We start from the raw sequence: 20,011 nt of genomic DNA, 5'->3' as shown, positions 1-20,011 counted from the left end.
GGTTATCAGCGTCACGTGCACCGGGCTGGCCAGAGGCGGGGCCTGGTTTGGGATGGGGAAGAAAAGGTCCCGTTTACGCCAGGCCCGCCTCGGCCGCGTCCCTGCTGCTGTCGGGAGCTGCCCGGCGGTGCCGCCGTGAGAGCAGACCGGGAAAACGGCATTCCCGTTTTCCTGCTCCGGAAGTGACGCGGCCCGGCAGCGCCGCGGACGGTTCCCTGTGGCGGGGCGAGATGGCGGCGCCCGGAGCCCCGGTGACCGTCACCGTCACTTACAGTAAGCGCCCGGGGCAGCGGGCGGGGGCGCGTCTCCGGCCGCGGGCGCTGCTCCCGGCCCTTCCCCTCCCCGCTGCCCCGGGCGATCCCCGCCCGGCCCGGAGCGGCACCGGGCGCTGCGGGGCGGGCGGGCCGCGGCCGCATCGGCGGGGGGGGCGAGCGGAGGGCGGCCGGGGTGGCCGCGGCCTCGGCGGGGCACGGCCCGGCCCCCGTTCAGCCTGGGCTCCATGCCGGCTGCTGCCGTGAGGCTTCGCTCCTTGCTGGCCGCGGCTTCCCAGTGTCTCCTCCGGATCGCCGGCGTAGGTGTGCTGCAAGGTTGATAGTGGGAACAGGTGACAGGGCGGCCTTTGCCGGAGGGCGCAGAGCAGAGGTCGTCTGGGGCCGACGAGGATCATGGGGGGACTGGAGCATCTCTCCTAAAAGGAAGAGCTGAGGGAGCTGGGCCTGTTCTGCCTCGAGGAGAGATGACAGAGGGGACCTCACTGTTGTGCATAAATATGTAAAGGGAGGACGCCAAGAAGATGGAGCCTTCTCAGTGGTGCTGAGCAATAGGACAAGAGGCAATGGGCAGAAACTGATGCACAGGAAGTTCTACCTGATTATGAGGAAGAACTTCTTTACTGTGGGGGTAAACCAGAGAGGTTGTGGAGTCTCCCTCACTGGAGATGTTCGAGAACTGTCAGGACACAGTCCTGTGCCATGTGCTGTAGGATGACCCTGCTGGAGCAGGGAAGTTGGACCAAATGACCCACTGTTGTCCTTGCAACCTGACCCTTTCTGTGATTCTGTTGTTTTGGTAATCTTGACTTAGATGAAATATATTGCTGAAGTCAGCACTGCATATTAAAAGCAGGTGCTACCCAGTAGGCTTTCTTCTGGTTTGTTGAAGAGACTTGGATGTTCGCAGGTACTGAGCTACAAGATTGCAACAGAGAGTGGTTTCTTCAGTAGGACAGGTGGGTGCTGGTGCTGACCTGATGAAATGGGTCACTCAAAGGCCAGCTGACACAGTTGGGCTTTTTTCCTCCCTCAAAAACAGGAGGAGGGAGAAGAAAGTGGAGGTGAAGATGGGCTTGTATCTATAAATAGATACAAAACGGTACTGCAAAGGGATGAGAATAGCTTGGACTCTGCAGTTCTTAAAAATAAGATGGGAAGCACCATAGTTAGATTTTGAAGTGGATCTAGGTGAGACAGTAGGAGGAATGAAGAAGATAGTAAAGTATTAAATCAGCAAGGTATTCTGCTTAAACCTAGTAATATTTTAATTGGATTAGTTTTTAAAATTATTGATAGTAAATTCTGCCTTTGTTCGTTTTGCACTGTGTTGGTCATGTTCTTTCCATCTCTAGAGCTTATTGTTTATTTCTGCTTGCTCATTTCGTCTTTTCAAATTGTGTTTCAAATTGTTTTGTTCAAAGGTTTCCTTTATCTCCTGGTAGTTTTATTTAAGTCTTTGGTGAGGAATTTTGTAGAATAATCTGTTTGAATCATCATGATTCATGCGCTAACTGGTGCCTTCAGAGAGCTCCATTTGATCTGAGGGGTTTTCATTTTGCAAAGATGTCAGTAATTTAATGATACTGACATTTATAATTCCAACATCTTGCTGTTTGCCAACAGCCTGCTTGTCTGAGGATGTTTTTGTCTTTCCAATTGTTTTTTTACCTGCTAATTACTTTGTCATTAACAGATAGCAAATAGAAGCCTTTGTTCAGCTTGGGCTTCATCTGTCTGATTGACACCTGCAGCTGTCACGTGCTGCTTGACCACTTCGCGCAAAACATTTTTAGTAAAGTTTTGTGTGCAGGAGTGAAAGTGGGGAAAGATGGAAATCAGGGCTGAAAAATACAGCGACAGTAGACCCATGTGTGTGACTTGACAATCTGCAAGTGTGGTGGGCAGACCCTGGCTGGACATCAGATGCCCACCAAAGCCACTCTGTCGCTCCCCTCCTCAGCTGGGCAGGGGACAGAAAATACAGCAAAAGGCTCCTGGGTTGAGAGAAGGGCAGGGAGAGAATGCTCACTAGGTCATGGGCAAAACAGACTTGACTCAGGGAAATGCAGTTTATTAACATTCAAATCAGAGTAGAACAATGAGAAGTAAAAGAGAAAAAACTACTTTCTCCCCTAGGCGTAACTTTCCTCCTCAGTTCTCTAACTCCTCCTGCCTGACCACTGCAGGGGAATGTGGGCTGCAGTCAGTTCATCACACTTTGTCTCTGCTGCTTCTTCCTCCTCAGGGGGAGGACTCCTCACACTCTTCCCCTGCTCCAGCATGGGTTCCTCTCATGGATTGCAGTCATTCAGGAGCAGACTGCTCCAGTGTGAGTCCCCCACAGGGTGACAAGTCCTGCCAGCAAGCCTGCTCCAGTGTGGGCTCCTTTCTCCCTGGGTCTACAAGTCCTTGCAAGGAGCCTGCTCCAGCACAGGCTTCCCACAGGGTCACAGCCTCCTCTCAGGCATCCACCTGCTCTGGTGTGGTGATCATCTGCAGGCTGCAGATGGATCTCTGCCTCTACAGGCTGCAGGGACACGGCTGCTTCACCATGGTCTTCACCATGGGCTGCAGGAGAATCTCAGCTCCAGCACCTGGAGCACCTCCTGCCCTTTCTTCTGCGCTGACCTTGGTGAGTGCAGGCTGTTTCTGTCACCCATTCTCACTCCTCTCTGTGGTTGCAGTTGCTGATGCACAGGTTTGTTTTTACTCTTAGCTACATTGTCGCAGAGGTGCTTCCACCATTGCTGATGGGCTCAGCCGTGGCGAGCAGTGCGTGTGTCTGTCCTGGAGCAGCTGGTGTTGGCTCTGTTGGACATAGGGAGGGCTTCCAGCAGCTTCTCACAGAAACCCCCCCTGTGGCCCCCAGTACCAAAACCTTGCCATGCAAACCCAATACAGCAAGAAAATGAATTGACCTGTTTCTTAAAATATATTTATGCTTTTAAAAAAATAAGTATTTTGGAATTTTGCAGTAGTGCTTACTTCAAATTAGTGTTGTAATTTACTGAAGCAAGCTGAGAAGCTGTGATACCACTTCTAACCCATGAGTTGTTTTTTTATGGTGATTTCACTCTGCTGTGAATTTACAGTAAAATTTGTTTACAGTCCCCCCAAAGTGGTACTCATAATTTGTAATTAAACTAGTTATTTTGTTAGACAAACTTGATCTGTTTTTTTCCTCAGTTAATGTTTTTTTTTTTCTCTCAACTGCTCACTGGCAGAGCCCTTATACAAAGCAGTTGTGTATATCAGAATGACCTTTTGAAATATACTGAGGTTGTGTTTTGTGGTTTGTTTTTTTTTTCCCCAAAACAAACTAGTAAGAAGGGCAGTTCATGAAAAATGCTTGGGTGAGATGGGCATAATGTGATTTTAAGCTTAAAATTGTCTTGGAATAACAAATTTTGTTAGAGCTTTAAAATTTTTGAGACTACAATGTCACTTGTCATGTGACTGTGGGAGGCTGGAGCATTTTAAAATCAACTTTTCTGGTACTCTCCTTTGTAAAAGATACATGTACTTTAAATTATGGTGTGAGAATAGTTTTCCTTCTGGTATGTGTTCTCTCTTCCTGCAGAGTAAAAAATACCTGTTTTGATTTCCCTTGCAGTCAGTGGTGGTTGATTCCTGTGAGTGCTTTGAGATTGACAGACCTTAAGTGTGTGGGAGCAGAGGGTTGTAGAAAGGGTCTGTTGCAAAGCAGAGATTAATAGGCATACTCCTTTTTTCCCCCTGAGAGCTACCTCCTGTTTGCATGCAAGTAATCATAGGGAGTCTGAATAGGATGCTCCGTAAGTGGAAGGTGACAGATAAGCTGGGACTTCTCCAAGTGGTTATGTCTGCTTATCAGCAGTTCATGGGGAGAAATAGTTTTTGCACTCTGAGAATTCTCTCTGGTTGGTGGTGGAGATGAAACGGGGTAGACAATGATTGCTTGTTTCTTGTGTTTGAGGAGAAGGGAGCAAAGGAAGTGATAAATTGTCTCAGATACCAAAGACTCATGACATCAGAAGTTCCTACAAGTTGGAAATGGGATACATCAGGAAGGTGTGGGCTTTCATGCTTTAGCTTGTAGGATGTCTGGACACCATCTGTACTTTTAGAAAGAGATAAGGAACAATATTTAGCAGGAGCTGAATTATGGCAGTAGAAAACACCTGATCAAACTCTTCAGGTTATTCCAGTGCAACCCAAAATTTTCAGCTGAGGTCAGTTACTTCAAGAGGAAGGAAGTGTAGTAGAATAAATTGATTGAAAAGTATGATTCTACATGAGAACCTGTGATCTGAGAACTTTCTGTATTAATGGTAATAAATATTAGAGATGGATTTTCTCTGTAATATTTTCAGGTTACAATAAGTATTACTGTTACTGTTTTTCTACTAGGTAATGAAAAACACAGTATTCAAGTTGCTTCTCAACAAGAAGATGGTGAACCTACACTACAAGACATGGCTGTACTTATTGAACAAGTCACTGGAGTGCCAGTTCCTTTTCAGAAACTGATATACAAAGGTAACTTATAAATCTGCCATGATCTGTACAGATGGTGAGCTTTCATCGTAGTCACTTTCAGGTGTCCATGTTTTGAATGTCTTCAAAAAGACATTCTTATGCCACTAACTGTACTTTAACTATTTTTTTTCCTCTCTCATTCTTCATTTAGGAAAGTCTCTGAAAGAATTGGAACAACCATTATCAGCACTTGGTGTTAAAAATGGTTGCAAAGTCATGTTGATTGGGAAAAGGGTAAGCATTGCCTTTGGACCTTTTTTCCCCCTTAAACTGTCATCATTTTTGTCAGTAAGTCAGCTGCTGAACACACAAACAGGCTTTAGCATTAACCTAATCTTGTATACCTATCCACAAAGTTGAGTTCAATCTCATGTTACACTGCAAATAAGTGCAGTTTGGACTTCTCTGAAATTACATTATTGACTGGCTTCTGCTTTACATTATTGACAAGACTCTGCCTAATCTGTGGTCAGTGCTCATGAACCTTCTGTGCACTGCTGACCTTATCTGCTCATCCTATTTTTCTGGTTTAAAAAACACTTCCCCAATTGTAGCTACTGTGTCTTGATTGTCTGGGTTATTTCTGGGGAAATGATTTGTGGCTGGCTTTGCAAGTCGAGGATGAGGTAATAATCTCATTATGTAAATGTTGCCTATACTTTAGAAATGATAAGTTTACAAAAAGAAAAAAAATTGCACTTTTCCTTTTCCCTTCAAATTAATCTCATTATAATAATACATTGCTGATTTAGCTGTATTTGTAATTAAGCTTTGGAAGAAGCTTATTTGGTAGGTATTGAAATATGGAAAGAATAGCCACAGTGTAGTGTGTGTTCTAAACCATCAGAAGCCTTTATGTCTGTGTCAGCACTGCTGCTTTTTAGCTGCATTGTATCTTTATTTGTCCCTTAGTTGTGAATGTTGTACTTTTGAATACACAGAATAGTCCAGAAGAAGAGGCTGAATTAAAGAAGTTAAAAGATTTGGAGAAGTCAGTGGAGCAAATAGCTAATAAATTAGAGGAAGTTAATAAAGAGTTCACAAGTATCCAGAAGGTATGCCAGTTTTGTATCACTTTACATCTTTGCAAAGCAGTTTTGTAGGTGTATCTATTTAAAAAAACCCCAAACAAAACAGTTTGAAGGTTTTGAGTAGTCAGTAATAGGCCACCCCTCTAAATGTCCAAGAGTCAGTAATAATTCTTAATGAATTTCAAATGCCATATATGAGTTTGCAAAGTAGAGACATGGCACTGTTCAGAAAAAGGTAAATATTGTTTCATAGGGGATAAGTTATATTCTTTATATCTGGAAAAACATAGAGTTCTCTCAAAGTCGAAAGAAGAAGGTCTATTACTTGTTTATCATTTAAGTAAACCTAACAGATTTACCATGTCAAGAATTGATAACATACAGAAGAATACAGATTAAGATTAGAGTCCCTATTATGCTTGAAAATACAGAAACAGTACAAGATGTTTTCTCCTGTTGTGGATTGACAGATTTTCTAAGGTGAGTATTGTGTAGGGTGTGGGATAATTTTGTTTTTTTCTTCTTCAGGGATTTTTAGCAAAGGATCTCCAAGCAGAAGCACTAAAACAGCTGGACAAGAGGATAAAAGGAACTGCAGAGCAGTTCATGAAGACCCTTGAACAGATTGATGCCATTGTAAGTAACTAACCACAGAAGAGGGTCAAATCCCAACAGAAACTTACTTGATATTTTCATGTACTAAAAATTGAATTTGACTTTGAAAATTGGATAATCCCTTTGCTCATTTTTTTCTTTAATATGCAATACTTGACCCTGTATGTTTCCAAAAGACTACCTGGCGGCCTCTCTTTCTAAATGGTGCCAGTAATGCCTGTGTATGAATTCCCATTCTACAGAAGAGTTTCAATTGGGACAGCAGCCCATGAAGACTAGGTGAAATGGGTATCCTTTGCTCAAGTTTTGTCCTTTTTTTGCTTCTTGGCAAACTTTCATGGTACAGTGTAGGTCTGGGGGAAAAAAAAAACCAAACAATGAGATACACTTCATATTTTATACCACAGAGGAACAAGGAGGTCCTGCAGACTGAAGGATTTTCTGGTCAGTCATATGTGGACTGACAGTACTTTTATCTGAGATACCTGCATATTGAGGACTGGGTTCTTTCAAGAAAGTATATACTGGTATATATATACTGGGTATATCCAGGTGCTTTGCAGTCATTAGTGGATCATAACCTTACATTACATTTCCAGACTATAATATACATCTTTCTGTATCATGTAGTAGCTGAGAGCTAGATGAGAATAAGGGTCTTATACAGAGATAAATAGAAGATACCCTGGTTGTGGCAATCTCCTTATTCTGTTTCTCTGCTGATCATTCTCTGTAAGCTTCATTATGTAATTACATTGCATATCAAGGATATTGTAAGATCCTGCTCTGAAGGAAAAGTGCTGCTTTTCTTTGGTAGTGGTGTTTTTGGGTCTCCTCCTTGGTACAGATTATTTATTGGATTTTTTTTTTAAAAAGATGCCATGCAAATACCTATAACTGGTGAAATAAATGTAGTTTAATTGATAGACACTTTGAAAAGCTCAACAGTAGACTAAATCAAAGACTAATAATTTGAATTGGCCATCATCAAATGCTATGTAATACGGATGTGTTCCTAGGAATAGTGGGAAGCTTAATAACTAATTTCCTGCTTTTGCATTGTGAGCGTATGATGATAACCTAGTCTTTGCTGTTTGTTAGAGCTAACAGTTCTAAATACTTCTTTAAAAGAAATTGCTGTGTTCTGAGTGTTTTGGAGTCTTCAAATTTCTGTTTCCTTCTGTTCCTCGTATGAAGGAGAATATGCTGACAGTTACTGAATGCTGTTAGACATAAAGACTTCATATAACTGATTTCCTGTATGAAGTGGCAGATTTACTATGTGTTGTCATGGAAATATCAATAAGGTGACAACTGTCTCAATTGGATGGCATTAAAGCTTGTTTCTGACCCCTTCAATTTTTGATACCAAATCCTATTTAGAAAAAACCTCAGTACTTGTATTTGGGTGTGCAGTTCTGGAACCCAGCAGGCAGCCTTGTAAAACTGTTTCACTGCTTCCTGATTAATCCAAACTCAATTTCCCAAGATTGCTTTTAACTCTGTTATTTTCTGTGTGGTTTAAACAGCAACCATGCTGTGATGTATCACCTCATCCAAAATACTCTGAACAGTACTGGACAAGGGATTTTAGGTCTAGTGCAATGTTTTAGAAGACTTATGATCAGTGACTTGGTGTTTAGGTTGGGAAATAATGGAATCCCTGTGCTTTGTTTCTTGAAGTTTTGTTTCTTGAGAAAGTGGAGCAGTCAGAGTGTTAATTTCTCTGTTTTCTTTTTGTCTCTGAATTTCGAGTCTTTTACTCAGAGTTCAGATTGAAATGCAGGAAACACCAGGCTTTTCTTCTAATTGTTGTTTATTATTTTCTTATCTGTAGCACAGCTGCACTGGATGTGTCTCTTAGTTAACAAGGTGGAAGATGGCCCTGAGTTCTAACTTCCAAGGCCATTTAAAGTACAAATCAACCAATTATGAAATGCTAAGTAATATGTTTTTATTTATAATCCAATAACTATCTATTCATGACCTGCAGTGAGGGTTTTTTGACCCAATACCAGAACAGCCAGATTTGTGCAGAAGAAGGTGAAAAGATGATGAACAAATTCACACCCAAAATCCTCCATATTGTTACATATATATATTATTATATCCTAGAAACCTAAATTCTCTAAACCCAGGGTTCCAACATCAGAGCTAAGACTAAAATTATAATTAATATCTTTCAAAATCCATCATAATTGTTTGTCACTTTATTGTATAAGAGCCTATGACATTGAAAAGTCTTTGTTTTTTTGTTTAAATAAATGAGGGTTTGGATTACTGGTGATTGCAGTTACGCTGCACATATTTGTTTCTTTTAATATACAAAGCTGGCTGTGAGATTTGTCATGACTACTGGACTTCTCTGAAATCTTGCAGATGAAGTACATGTAGGTGGAATCTTTACATAAAATGTGGGAGTTCAGTGTGCTGGTATTACACCAGGTCAGACGAACAGGCCACCAACTGAGGCAGTACTCAGCTGTACTGTGGTTGCAGTATCTGGAGGCAGCAGTACAGAATGGTAATGAGGGGTGTGTATGAACAATAAATGGGTTTCACTGGAGTAAAAAATGGCAAATAGAAATGCAAAGCAGTAAAGTATTTTATCTGTATTGTAGAATTGGTTTATACAAGTAATTAGCGTTCTTTTCGGCAGCCAAGTAAAGGCTGGTTCTGACACATCTGTTAAATGCTATTGAACATGTAGAGGTGCTGTTGATTCTGTCAACAGCATGTTAAAAAATTCAGAGGGGAAAAATGTGACTGACTGAGAAGAATGGATGATGCATTGTAGAAGTGGAACATACCAGCAGCCTCACACTATAAATGTTCCAGTTTTTTCCTTTGGCAGAATTGTCAAAGCTCATTAAAGTGTCTCAGCTGCTGTGTGTTACTTGGATCACTCAAAACTATACAGCTTGGTACAAAATGAGATTTGGTTGGTTACAGAGAGCTAAGGGTGAGGAAGCCTGCATATTGTTTTCTCTCTATTCTAGGAGTATCACTCTCTTACTGGTAGCAGATGAGCTCATTAGTTAGAGGAGCTGAGTTTGGAACTAAATACTTCCTATTTTCAATTAAATACTTTTAATTGTGTTCAACAATTGTGAATTTAAAAGACGGGATTTGGAAGGTGGAGAAGTAAGTTTATAGTCATACAGTGGTGGGGTGTGAGAGAAAAAATACAGAGTTGTCACCCCCAGAGGTGTGAAAGAAAAGTCTTGAAGGGATTCTTTTGGGTACAGCATCAGTAACGAGCATTTTAACATAAATGTGTTTAAACAGCTACTGCTTTCACTGCTCCTAAGATTGTAAGATTTTAGAAGCGTCTTACAAATTTTTGATATTGTGACACAGTCAGACATTGCCATAAACTACAGATCTTAGAGGTTTTCTTCAGGAAGAATGCAGTTGAGTCTTGTTCAACAGTTGAAGATACATGTGTGCTTTAGCAGAAGTGCTATTTATTTAATCAGTTAAAACAAATGGTCCAGGGTAGAAGTCAAAATACACTGCTTACTACAAATTTCAGTGAGAAGAACACAGGAAATGCTTTACTTGGTCATCTGGCTCAGGTTTTTAAATATCTGAAAAGCTTTTTCAAGAAAAAAGGGAAAGTTTTTCTGACAGCAGTAGGAAGATTTAAACCCACAGTCATGAACAGAATGTACTTGTGAACCAGCTCTAGTTTACATGGACGCTTTCACCAATATCGCAGTGTGAGCACTCACTTTGTCCTCAAGATGGTCTCCTGTTAAATGGCCGATTTTTTTAATCTAGAAAGACAATATTGCAGAGAACAGATTGTTCTAATGACTGAAAAAAGCCTTCTCTTCTGAAATACAAGTCACTGATTTTGTTAACATAAGTTCACGAGAAATCTCTTAAATTGCATCTATTGGTCTGGGTGTTACTGACTCATAATTATGCTCTGTTGGCCCATCCTCCTTACCTGAGGATTTTTTTAAATTATAGTTCCTCTGTAGAACTTACTTAAATTACCATTCTGTTCTGATGAAATTCAATGGTCTCCTTGTCTCTGCTATATTTGTCATTGGGTAAATCAATACCAAATAAACATGTCAAGGATTAAAAGAAAGAAGCATTCTGGAGAAAACCCCATCACTGTGCCTGTAACAAAAAACATTTCCCAGACATCTGGGAAGTTTTTCCAGATAAAATGAGAACCTATTACTAAACTTTTTGAATTTATCTGGATCAATTAAAATGTGATAAGTGTTTCTTACTATAATTCTTTAATATCTTAGCATGAGTTGTAAACATGAAATCAGAGCTTCAGAGGAAGGTATTTCTAAAGCTCAAGGAGCACTGCCATGTGAAAGGGGAGGTTTTCTTCAACCCTTCCTGTTTGATTTGTGTGTTGGTGGCCCAGGTTAGCTGAGACCCTTGTGCCCCCCAGTCTGTCAGCATCCTGTTATGGCGACCCTTCCCTGAGCAGTCCACTTGATCTGAGGGTAGTTCAGCTGACTTGCTTGGGGTCACATGCAAACAGAGAGGCCACCCTCCTGGGCCTCCACACCTTTAATCAGTCTGCTCGTGCCTCAGGCAAGATTCAGGGACAAATGCCAACAGCATAAGAGGGACTTCCTCCTGGGTATCCATAGTCAAATATTTACCTGCTGCCAGTGACTGTAAGTGCCCTTGAAGGACTCACTCTAACAGTTTGTGGAATAGCACTCCTTTATTAATACAACAGAAAACTGTGACAGGATTGCTGGTGATAATATCTGGTTGCAAAACCGTAATTAAAGCAATATACTAACCAGTGCTAATCCCCAGTAATGGAGTCTTCCCCGTTTTTACACCATTTTAAACTTACTTTTATACTATTTTTATGTTTAGGTGGAGCTAAAGTGACTCTAGTCATGCATCATGTTCAGTGGGGGGTGGTTGTGCTTTGGAGGTGGGTAATGTCAGCATTGCATCTGAGGTGACCTTTAGGCTGCAGCTATACGTTAGTATTGCATCTCAGGGAGACTTTGGGATGGAGGTGGGCATTGTGATCTTGCCACAGTTGCTGGTTCAACAGCAGGAAATCTTTTTCCTTCCTTGGGTGCCAGATGTTACGTGGCTTACCAGCTGCAAGGTACCACCACATTCCCCCTCTTGCAAGGATTTGGACAGACCCTGGCCATGCTGTCTGCAGTCCACTGTCTCTCTAGGCCCCCTTAGCCTTCCCATATTGTGTATGGGAAGTCGGGCATGCTGAGCGCATTCCATCCAGGGAGTAGCAACCACATTTTCTCCCTATAATTTTCCATATTGTTATACCTGGGTTGGTATCTTTCCACCCTGCTCCATCCTCCATTTCATCCCCCCCTTAGCCTGTATGCTGATTACAGATTTTGTAGCTTCTCAGTTTTCTTGAATTTTACTCTGGGACTTTTCCCTACAAGCATAAAAATACTGTCATCCCTCAGTGAGGGTAGAATTCTTAGCTACCACTGCTGCATTAAGAAACCCATTGGCAAGTGCTGCCATTTAATAATTGTTTTTAAAGAAACTAGTCTACCTGTCCAGTTTACAAATTAGTGTAAGAAGGGCTGGTACTCAAGAAAACCTATAAAATATTATTTGTTCATTTGGATTTTTGAATGAACTTAATGAAAAAGCTTTTTGTTAGACGGATGGAGTGTCAATAAAAATCCTTTTTTGCAACTGATTAGAGTTGATGCCATATGTAGCAGAGTGTTTTTTAGTTTTTTTTAAACCATTTGATAACAACCCCAAAATATTTCTAGGTATTACTGCTAGTGACATCCATTGTGGAAGAGTGCCTGTGTTTATAATAGTGTCGCTTTGGTTCTGATAAGATAGCCATAAATAATAAATTTTACTAGCTTTCTTTTGTTTATTGATTGACTACACTGCTCTATAGTAGGTTCAGTCATCAGATACTATGTACTGGGATCTGTGGTTTAGGAACCAAAAGAGGAGAACCAAAAGACATGGTGGCAACACTAAACTTAAAAATTGTTACTGGAAGTAGTGCCAGAACAAATGGAACTTGAGCAGAGCTTAAGGTGGTGTTCTATGGCAAGGGAGGTGGTTTTATTAAGAGATCAGCTGGGAGAGGGGACAGAAATTAAAGAGAGTCTGCATTCCCTGAGAAGCAGCGCTCAGGAATGCTGGATTCTTAGTTAAAAGAACACTCAAGAACAGGGAGAATCGACAGGCAGGAAAATACAGACATTTTTTACTGTGTAAACGGTGGTTGGTTTGAGGATTTCTTGTATAAAATGTGAGTGTTGTGCATACAAGAGATGAGTCTTTGAGGCTGTAATGTGTGAGAGCCTGCAGTGCATCTTGCCAGTTTATCATGGAGTATAATCATAGAATAGCTAGGGTTGGAAGGCACCTTTAATGTTCATCTTGTCCAACCTCCTGGCAATGCCATCCCATGACTCCAGTGATGGATTTGTCCTACCAAGGTTCAGTAATGGAACTAGGTTGTAGCTTTCTACTCCAGCCATCAAGCTGTTAGGGACCAAGAGGGAAACACCACTGAAGTACCTCTGAGGAGTTAAGGAGTGTTCCCATAGGAAGGTGACACACGGCCGACAGCCCAGCTGAAGTGCCTCACACCAGCACACACAGCATGGGCAACCAACGGGAGGAGTAGAAACCATTTGTCTGAACAATAAAAGAAAAGAGTAGCATTTTTTGATTGTTACAAAAGTTTATGTATCTAAACCTCCCAGCTGGGCTCACATTTTGGCTGAAATGAAACAGATTAGGTTAGGGAAACCTCTCTTCTTGATCTGGAGTTAGGCTGGAAAATAAAAGGTAAACTAGTGTGAAACTCCCAAGATTCTTATGCATCTTCACCAGTGAGAATGCAGTGTTTCTAAGAATGTTAACATAAACTTTATATAATGATAATCATCCATACAGATGTTTTTACCTGTTTAAAAAAATACCATAAACCTGAGCACCATTCCCCAGCAACAACCCCAATTTCACATAGCTCAAAAAGGACAAAGCATGTAACACTTGCCAGGATGACATACATGAACATAATAGGTGGAAGGAGTACAGAAAATGATGCAGTTTGAATTAAATTAAAAGCTGGCATCATGTAGCACTTCACATCTGTTGCCTTCCATGATTACTTTGCAAAGGTGATCAGATGTACAGCTTAGACTGGCAATGGCTGCATTACTAATGATACATTCTAATGATGGCAAGTAATTGAGTTAATGTATTTGTAAGAAATTTGTTCATGTTACAATCTCTGAAAACAATACTGAAAATGAAGCTTGGCCAAATGGCTAACACAACGCAGTAGAAAAAGCAGTGTGTGTATTCTGTTGCTGTGTATTCTCTAAAGGCACATGGTAGATTTGCTGGCTTGGTTCTTTGCAGTCACCATGCTGCATTCCTGACTTTTCAGTGACTTTTTCTTACATATTCTTTCCTGTGTAATCATCCTCACTGAGCAGGCATGGCATTTTCAGGATGCCTATTCAGAGGATTCTTTGATAATTCCAGTTTTTGCTGTAAGTCTAACATGTTAATTTCAGCATTAAGCTGCATCAACCTGTTTGCTTATTTTACTGCAGAATCTGCCAGAGAATTTCAGTGATTGCAAACTGAAAAAGAAGGGGTTGGTGAAGAGGGTCCAGGTGAGTTTTCTTGGTTTGTTTCTGATGGGGTTTTTTCCTTTTTTTTTTCCTCCATAAATGCTGGGCACATGTATACCAAGAGTTTGTGAAAATGAGGTGCTTAGATTTTTTCAGTGTTTGTTCTTACATTGGTATTTTGTATGACCTCCCTTTGAGAGGTATTTAATAGCTTTATAGAACAGCTCACAAAACACAGGTTTTCATAGTTCATGCTGTTTTCAGATAATGTTTGTCATTTATATTAGTGGTTCATCTTATGGCTGCCTGACGATGTGAAGTACTTCTGATAACTTGTAAAGACACCAGGACTGATCATTCCTCCTTTTTTTGAATCTTAGTGGACTGGAGTAATGACTGAGGTCTGGGCACATGGATGCAGTCAGCTGTAACTTCTGCTGACCTACTCCTGACCTTGCCAGAGGTGTTCTTTGGAAAATTTAGCTTCTATTGCAATGTACCAACTTTCTATGGAGAGTAGGTCTTTCAGATCTGTACAGAAGAGCAGCTGTGCTGGGGATGGAGGGTTTAATTGCTTTTCTATTGTATGATGCTTGTAAATTCCTAGACATTGTTTCCTTAGAGACCTTGAATTAAAGGTTTGTTAATAAATACTGGAATTCATCCCCTGCCACTCAAACTTACATAAATGAATGGTAATGATACTTGTTTTACTGGATTTCTTTGTATTGTGCTAGCTTTAGTGCCAGGTTGGGCTCCTAAAAATTGTTTGTGGAAGTACCTTGCATTCATATATAGAGTTGAAAGATTTTGCCTTTTACTGTAACCTTATTAAATACTTCCCATTGGTGTTTCACAAGTTTTTTAGAATAGCCATCTATTATAGAGGAAGGCCTACCGGGAAGTACTTTGTAGGAGAAATGGTTTTAGTTACAGCTTTAGGGACAAAGCAGTTGGTACTCAGTTACTGAGATAAGTTCAGGTAATGCAAATGGAAACAAAGGTGGTTGCTGGTGTAGCTGTGTTATGTGCAGTTCTGAACATGCTCTTAATTCCATGTGCCTAACCAAGGCAGCAAAACTTGTAATAGACTGGTGGCTGTTCTCAGCTTTGTGGAAGCTACTGGGTCTCCACTCTTGAGTGAAGTTACAGCAGAAGTAAGTGGGGCTTTGTGTAAGAACTGCTGTTAAAGCATAAAATGGACTCTGTTGAGCAGAGATGGGAATTATTGATGTGCTTTTATAGGCACAGCATTATGGAGCTGTGGGTTTTGAACCCTTTGAGGACTGCAGAAGAATCCTAAGGGGTTTCAGACCAGAGCTGTCAACAGCAGTTTGTTTTTCCAGAGCAAGAGCAGGAGAACAGTGGCAAGTTACGCTTATCATTCTTGAGTATCCATGAAAGCCAGGGGGAGCTATTAACTGCCTTTTACTGCTGGCAGTCGCACATCTTCCTGGGTGGGGAGATAAATATAAAACAGTAGCAGCCAGCAACTGCAGTTGTTACCACCTTCACTTTTTCATCACTCAAGTTCTTACAGACATGAGCTGATGACAGCTCAAGGGGTTGGTTGGAAACAGATGATTCAAAGCAGTGTGATGGTTGAGGAACATTCACATGGCACAACAGTTTGCTGCTTTAGAAGGAAAGCACTTTCTTAGTATCACTTAAATGTAAATAACATGAAATATCTGGTTTGACTGTCAGAGTCTGGTGCAGACATAGCAAAATCAAAGGCAAGACATGAATAGCTAATGGGAGAATCCTACTCAGAAAGTGCAATATAGTTACATACCTTAGGATTGGCCTAAAACAATTTATTGGCTTAAAGTGCTGGTGTGTTGTGCTGTGTACAGGATGAGCAAAGTGACCAGGGGCTGCTGGCTCCTAAATGCTCTCTGTGCGTTGCTCTACTTGTGAGAACTCGTGGGCAGGTTCTAAGAAAGCTTAAGGTGCTGTGGACTGCCCTTTTTGGAAAGGAGCCTTCTGTCTTTTGAGGAACACCAGCTACTTACTGATAAAGATGAGTATTCAGTGGTGCCTTTTAGTCTTAAGAAATAGAAAAGGTCTTGGTTTCATGAAAGCTTGTTTTAAATTTGACTGAGCAGGTTTGTCCCTCCCAGCCTTGGCCTCTGAAGAACACGTTTTAGAAAGGAGCTTAAAAGTCATGTTCCAAACTGAATGAAGCACTAACTTGTCTGAACCTTTACGTTTCTTACTGTTGTTTATGAACATTGGAACAACTGAAAGGACTGGTGATGATGTGTAGCCATGCTATTGCCTTATCCAATGTCATGTTTCTGTTGAATTCTGGGTAAATGCAGGTGTGGATAAACTATTACCAAACCAACTGGAAAATGGTTGTTGAGTTGACATCTTCAAATTCATGATAGAAACTGCAGTTTCAGTTCTTCAGAAGCACCTCCCACTGCCAAATTGTCTCCAATAACATTTGTTTGTTTCTTATTCTCAGGTTTTTCTTGCCCAGTGTGATACCATTGAGGGGAATATTGGTCAAGAAATGGACAAGCTACAGTCAAAGAATTTGGCACTGGCAGAATGAGGCATCGCCTTACATAATTAGGAAACATAATTGCTCTATGAGCAAGAAGAAAAGTTTGCTCTTTGTTTTGGAGCACATATCCAGCTTCCTTTTTTTTTTTTTTCCCCCCAAAGCCCAGTCTGTTAGACTGGTACCAGTCAATCATTTCTTGCTTGTTGTCTTGTTTGCCGCTTGGTTAGAACTATTATTTTGAAAAGAAAATCCTTCCTGAAGAATGGCAGAACTAATCTATGTGATGAATTGTGTATCTTATGGACGATAAGATAGTTTAGTTAACTAAGTTATGAAGTTTTCAATGGTGGGCAATTTTGTCTGATATATCTTTGAATTTATTTACAGCTCGAATCAAAGAAGGTCTATAATTGTACAAATGCCATAAGTTGCAGTTGTAGGACTTCAGCTTGACTGAAAAAGGCAAACTGAGACAACATCTGGGAAAGTTGAACATTCAAGTAGACAGTTCAGAGCAATAAAAAACCCTACGCATTTGTATCTACTTAATGTTTGTATGCATTTATAAATATAAGAAAGCTTGACTATAAGGGAGTCATACCTATTTTAGCCTTAAATTGTCATAATAAATGGAATGTACTGTAACATGTATGGTACTTAATTTTGAGTGGTGCTTTAAGTTGTTACTGAGCTCCTTGATACAGACGTATGTTTTTTACATAGATTTCTGATGTACTGTGGTTTTTATAGATTATTCGTATTTTTATTATTTGTGTTCTGTCTTGAGTTATGTTGAGAAATGAAATGAGATTACTCATGCTGCTCAAATACCAAGGGTTCAGTTCAAGCAAGGTATAACTAAGGAGCTATTTTGAAAGGTTTTTTTTAATACTTTTTTCTGATTTTACTGAATTCATGATGCTATATTTAATGGGAAAATGCAGTGATTGTTTCCAGTATGTTAAGGCAATCAGTGAATTTTTATAACGTGTTGCAAAGAGACACAGCTTTATTTTAGCAATGCCATCTGTGTGAGGGTTATGACTGATGCTGGCAGTGCCGTGCTTAACCTTCTCTGTTAGGTGAGACGTCAGCTTTTGCAGGAGACAGAAACTTCGAGTGGGTGCAGCCAACTTGGCAGTGGTTGCTCAGAGGCTCTGACCAGACTGTGGAGCGTGTCAGCCTGTAGGTAACAGAAATGTATAGCAGCTGCTTTTTCACTGATGCTCCTTGTTGGGAGGTCAGCCAGATACACAGCAGCTGGCAAAGCAGCGACTGGTAGGGGGCCTCTTTCTGTGCAAGAAATAAAGCTCTTTCATCCCAAATGAGTCAGACCGAGAATGTTTAGAATTGGCCCTTAGGTAGTGAGCCGTTCTTCATATGTTTTAAGGTTAGCTGTCCTTTCAAGATAAAAATAGGAAATGTATGTAAAAAGATCTTAACTTCTAGTAAGTTATAAAGCTTAAATAATACCTGAAGTGTTTTTATTACAGTATTGTCTTTGATGTCCGTAATTGGAGGAACTTTTTTTTTTTTAGTGAAAAATGCCATTGAACAAATGAAGTGATAGTTGTGCATTAGAAAGGGTCATTTGTATTCTAAAAATGCTGGTTGACCATACCAGGATTTGACTTACCATGTTTTTTGCTGTTAACCAGTTACTACAACCTTATATTTTTTCCTTATGAAATTCTCTTATCAGCATCTGTGAAGGATTTCATGGTCTAAACTCCTAGGAACCTTATCTATCATGTTAGGATATGGTATGGTAGGACTGTGGAAGTTTATTTCTAGGCTAACTAGTCTGGTCATGCTGCATTTTCCCAGCACTTTAAGGTTAAGAGGAGGAAGCATTGGTTGTAGTAATTTTTGTGAAGCTCTGCCCAACCTGTGGCTGCTTCTCGACCAGGTTCAGCTGACTGTTAAACCACCAGCAACACTTGCCTAATTCAGGGAATGCAAAATCAACCACTTTCCTGTGCTGGAAAGGATCTTCACCCTCCTAAATGTGGGTTCTCTAATGCGTTGAGCTTTCACAGGTACAATAAGCAAGTATCCTCCTGTGCCCATGGAGAGAACTGGGAGCTGTGGTCATGGCTAGGACTGTGTCCATTTCTGCTGTTCCTGTGCAGTTCTCTCTCGGGTGAGAACACTTACAGGCAGATATTGTCTTCCCAGCACTCTTTCTCAGAAATTGCTGCTTCCTTACATATGCTTATGTGAGTACATCCTCAGCCTGTCTCAGAGCAAGGTGCATTAACTTTAGAATGTTCCATAGCAGATCTTTTGATGATCTGGTACTTTGAGGCAAAGAGAGTGATGGTGAACCTCTCCCACCAGCACATCTGTACTCAGTAGAGGGTGGGTGTCCTGAGTCACACCTACTTTGCAGTGCTAAGTCGTTTGGTTTCTAGGACAAGAGTATGTGTATGAAGACCAACTTCTGCAGTGTAAATTTTTTGTCTTCCAAATATAAAAATGAGTTGATTTGTTTTGGGAAACAGATGGTTATATTTAGAGTTATCCAAGACATTCTAGAGCAAATTGACTTTTATACTTAGTTTTGGAGAGGGGAGTCGTAAACATTTTTTTTGTCATAATAGCCTTAAATTCAGTAAAAGCAAGCGTCTGTGCTTTTGAAAAGTGCAGCAGACTGCAATTGTGGGAGGAAGGGGAAGGAAGAGGAAATTTTAAATATTCTTCAGAATTTGTAAATATAAATAATCAAGCTTAAGCTATAGTCTCACTGATTCTGTAGTCCAGGTATACTGTGATACCTGTTTTGCTACTGAATCATTTCCTCAGCCCAACCATCTGCTGTGGTCATGTCAAAATGGAAGTTACTCCCTTTTGCCTTAGTTGCACTTACCCCATTGTCTTCCTCCAGTTGCTGTGTTGCTCTGGCTGTGTTTACACACCTTGGACTTGCCATCCTGGCAAAATGTACCACAGGATTTGTCTTTTATCAAAATGGAAATTGAATTGCACATGTCCTTGGCCCATTTTCTCTCCCAGATCCCACGGGCTGGTGTGAGATGAACCAAACCCGACATTCAGGGAACTGTGGAGTCTGGAGCCATGGGATGGGTTGCTCTCCGGAAACAGCACAAAATTATAGTGGCATCCTCTGTGACCAAGTTCTCTGGAAGGTAATGTCGCTGTAAGCCTGGAGCAACACTTTTTGACTTCTCATGGACACTTGTGGAGCACTTGACACCACGGAAGTTGGCACTAGATTTTTTTTTTTTGTTGTTGTTAACTTACATTATTGTACTATGATAAATGAAAAGATAAAAATAAAACACAGAAAGTTGTCTGCTGTCCTTGGTCATGTTGTAGTCACTACATTCTGTATTTGGGCCGTATTTTAGCAGGGGAAGGTGCCCACCGCTCTCGTTGGTGCTGCCGTGTGCGCTGTGCAGGGCAGCGGGAGGCACTGGGAGCACTCGCTGG

At 40.9% G+C, this 20,011-nt stretch overlaps 1 protein-coding gene across 2 annotated transcripts; it reads left to right on the top strand.

Moving 5' to 3' along the window:
- Nucleotides 1-190: 190 nt before the first annotated feature.
- On the top strand, nt 191-19,859 carry BAG1 (BAG cochaperone 1). Of its 2 annotated transcripts, XM_082297076.1 has the most exons (7): nt 191-273; nt 4,662-4,790; nt 4,942-5,024; nt 5,732-5,845; nt 6,350-6,457; nt 14,023-14,085; nt 16,517-19,859. In XM_082297076.1, exons 1-7 carry the CDS (start codon nt 231-233, stop codon nt 16,604-16,606), a joined length of 630 nt encoding a protein of 209 aa, XP_082153202.1. In that variant the 5' UTR covers nt 191-230; the 3' UTR covers nt 16,607-19,859. The 2 variants fall into 2 exon arrangements, with proteins under 2 accessions (XP_082153202.1, XP_082153203.1); XM_082297077.1 differs by lacking the exon at nt 5,732-5,845.
- Nucleotides 19,860-20,011: the final 152 nt, after the last annotated feature.

Source organism: Coloeus monedula, assembly GCF_965178545.1.
Source record: "Coloeus monedula genome assembly, chromosome: 1".
In the NCBI taxonomy this organism is placed as follows: domain Eukaryota; kingdom Metazoa; phylum Chordata; class Aves; order Passeriformes; family Corvidae; genus Coloeus; species Coloeus monedula.
This window is presented reverse-complemented; position numbering and strand designations above follow the sequence as displayed.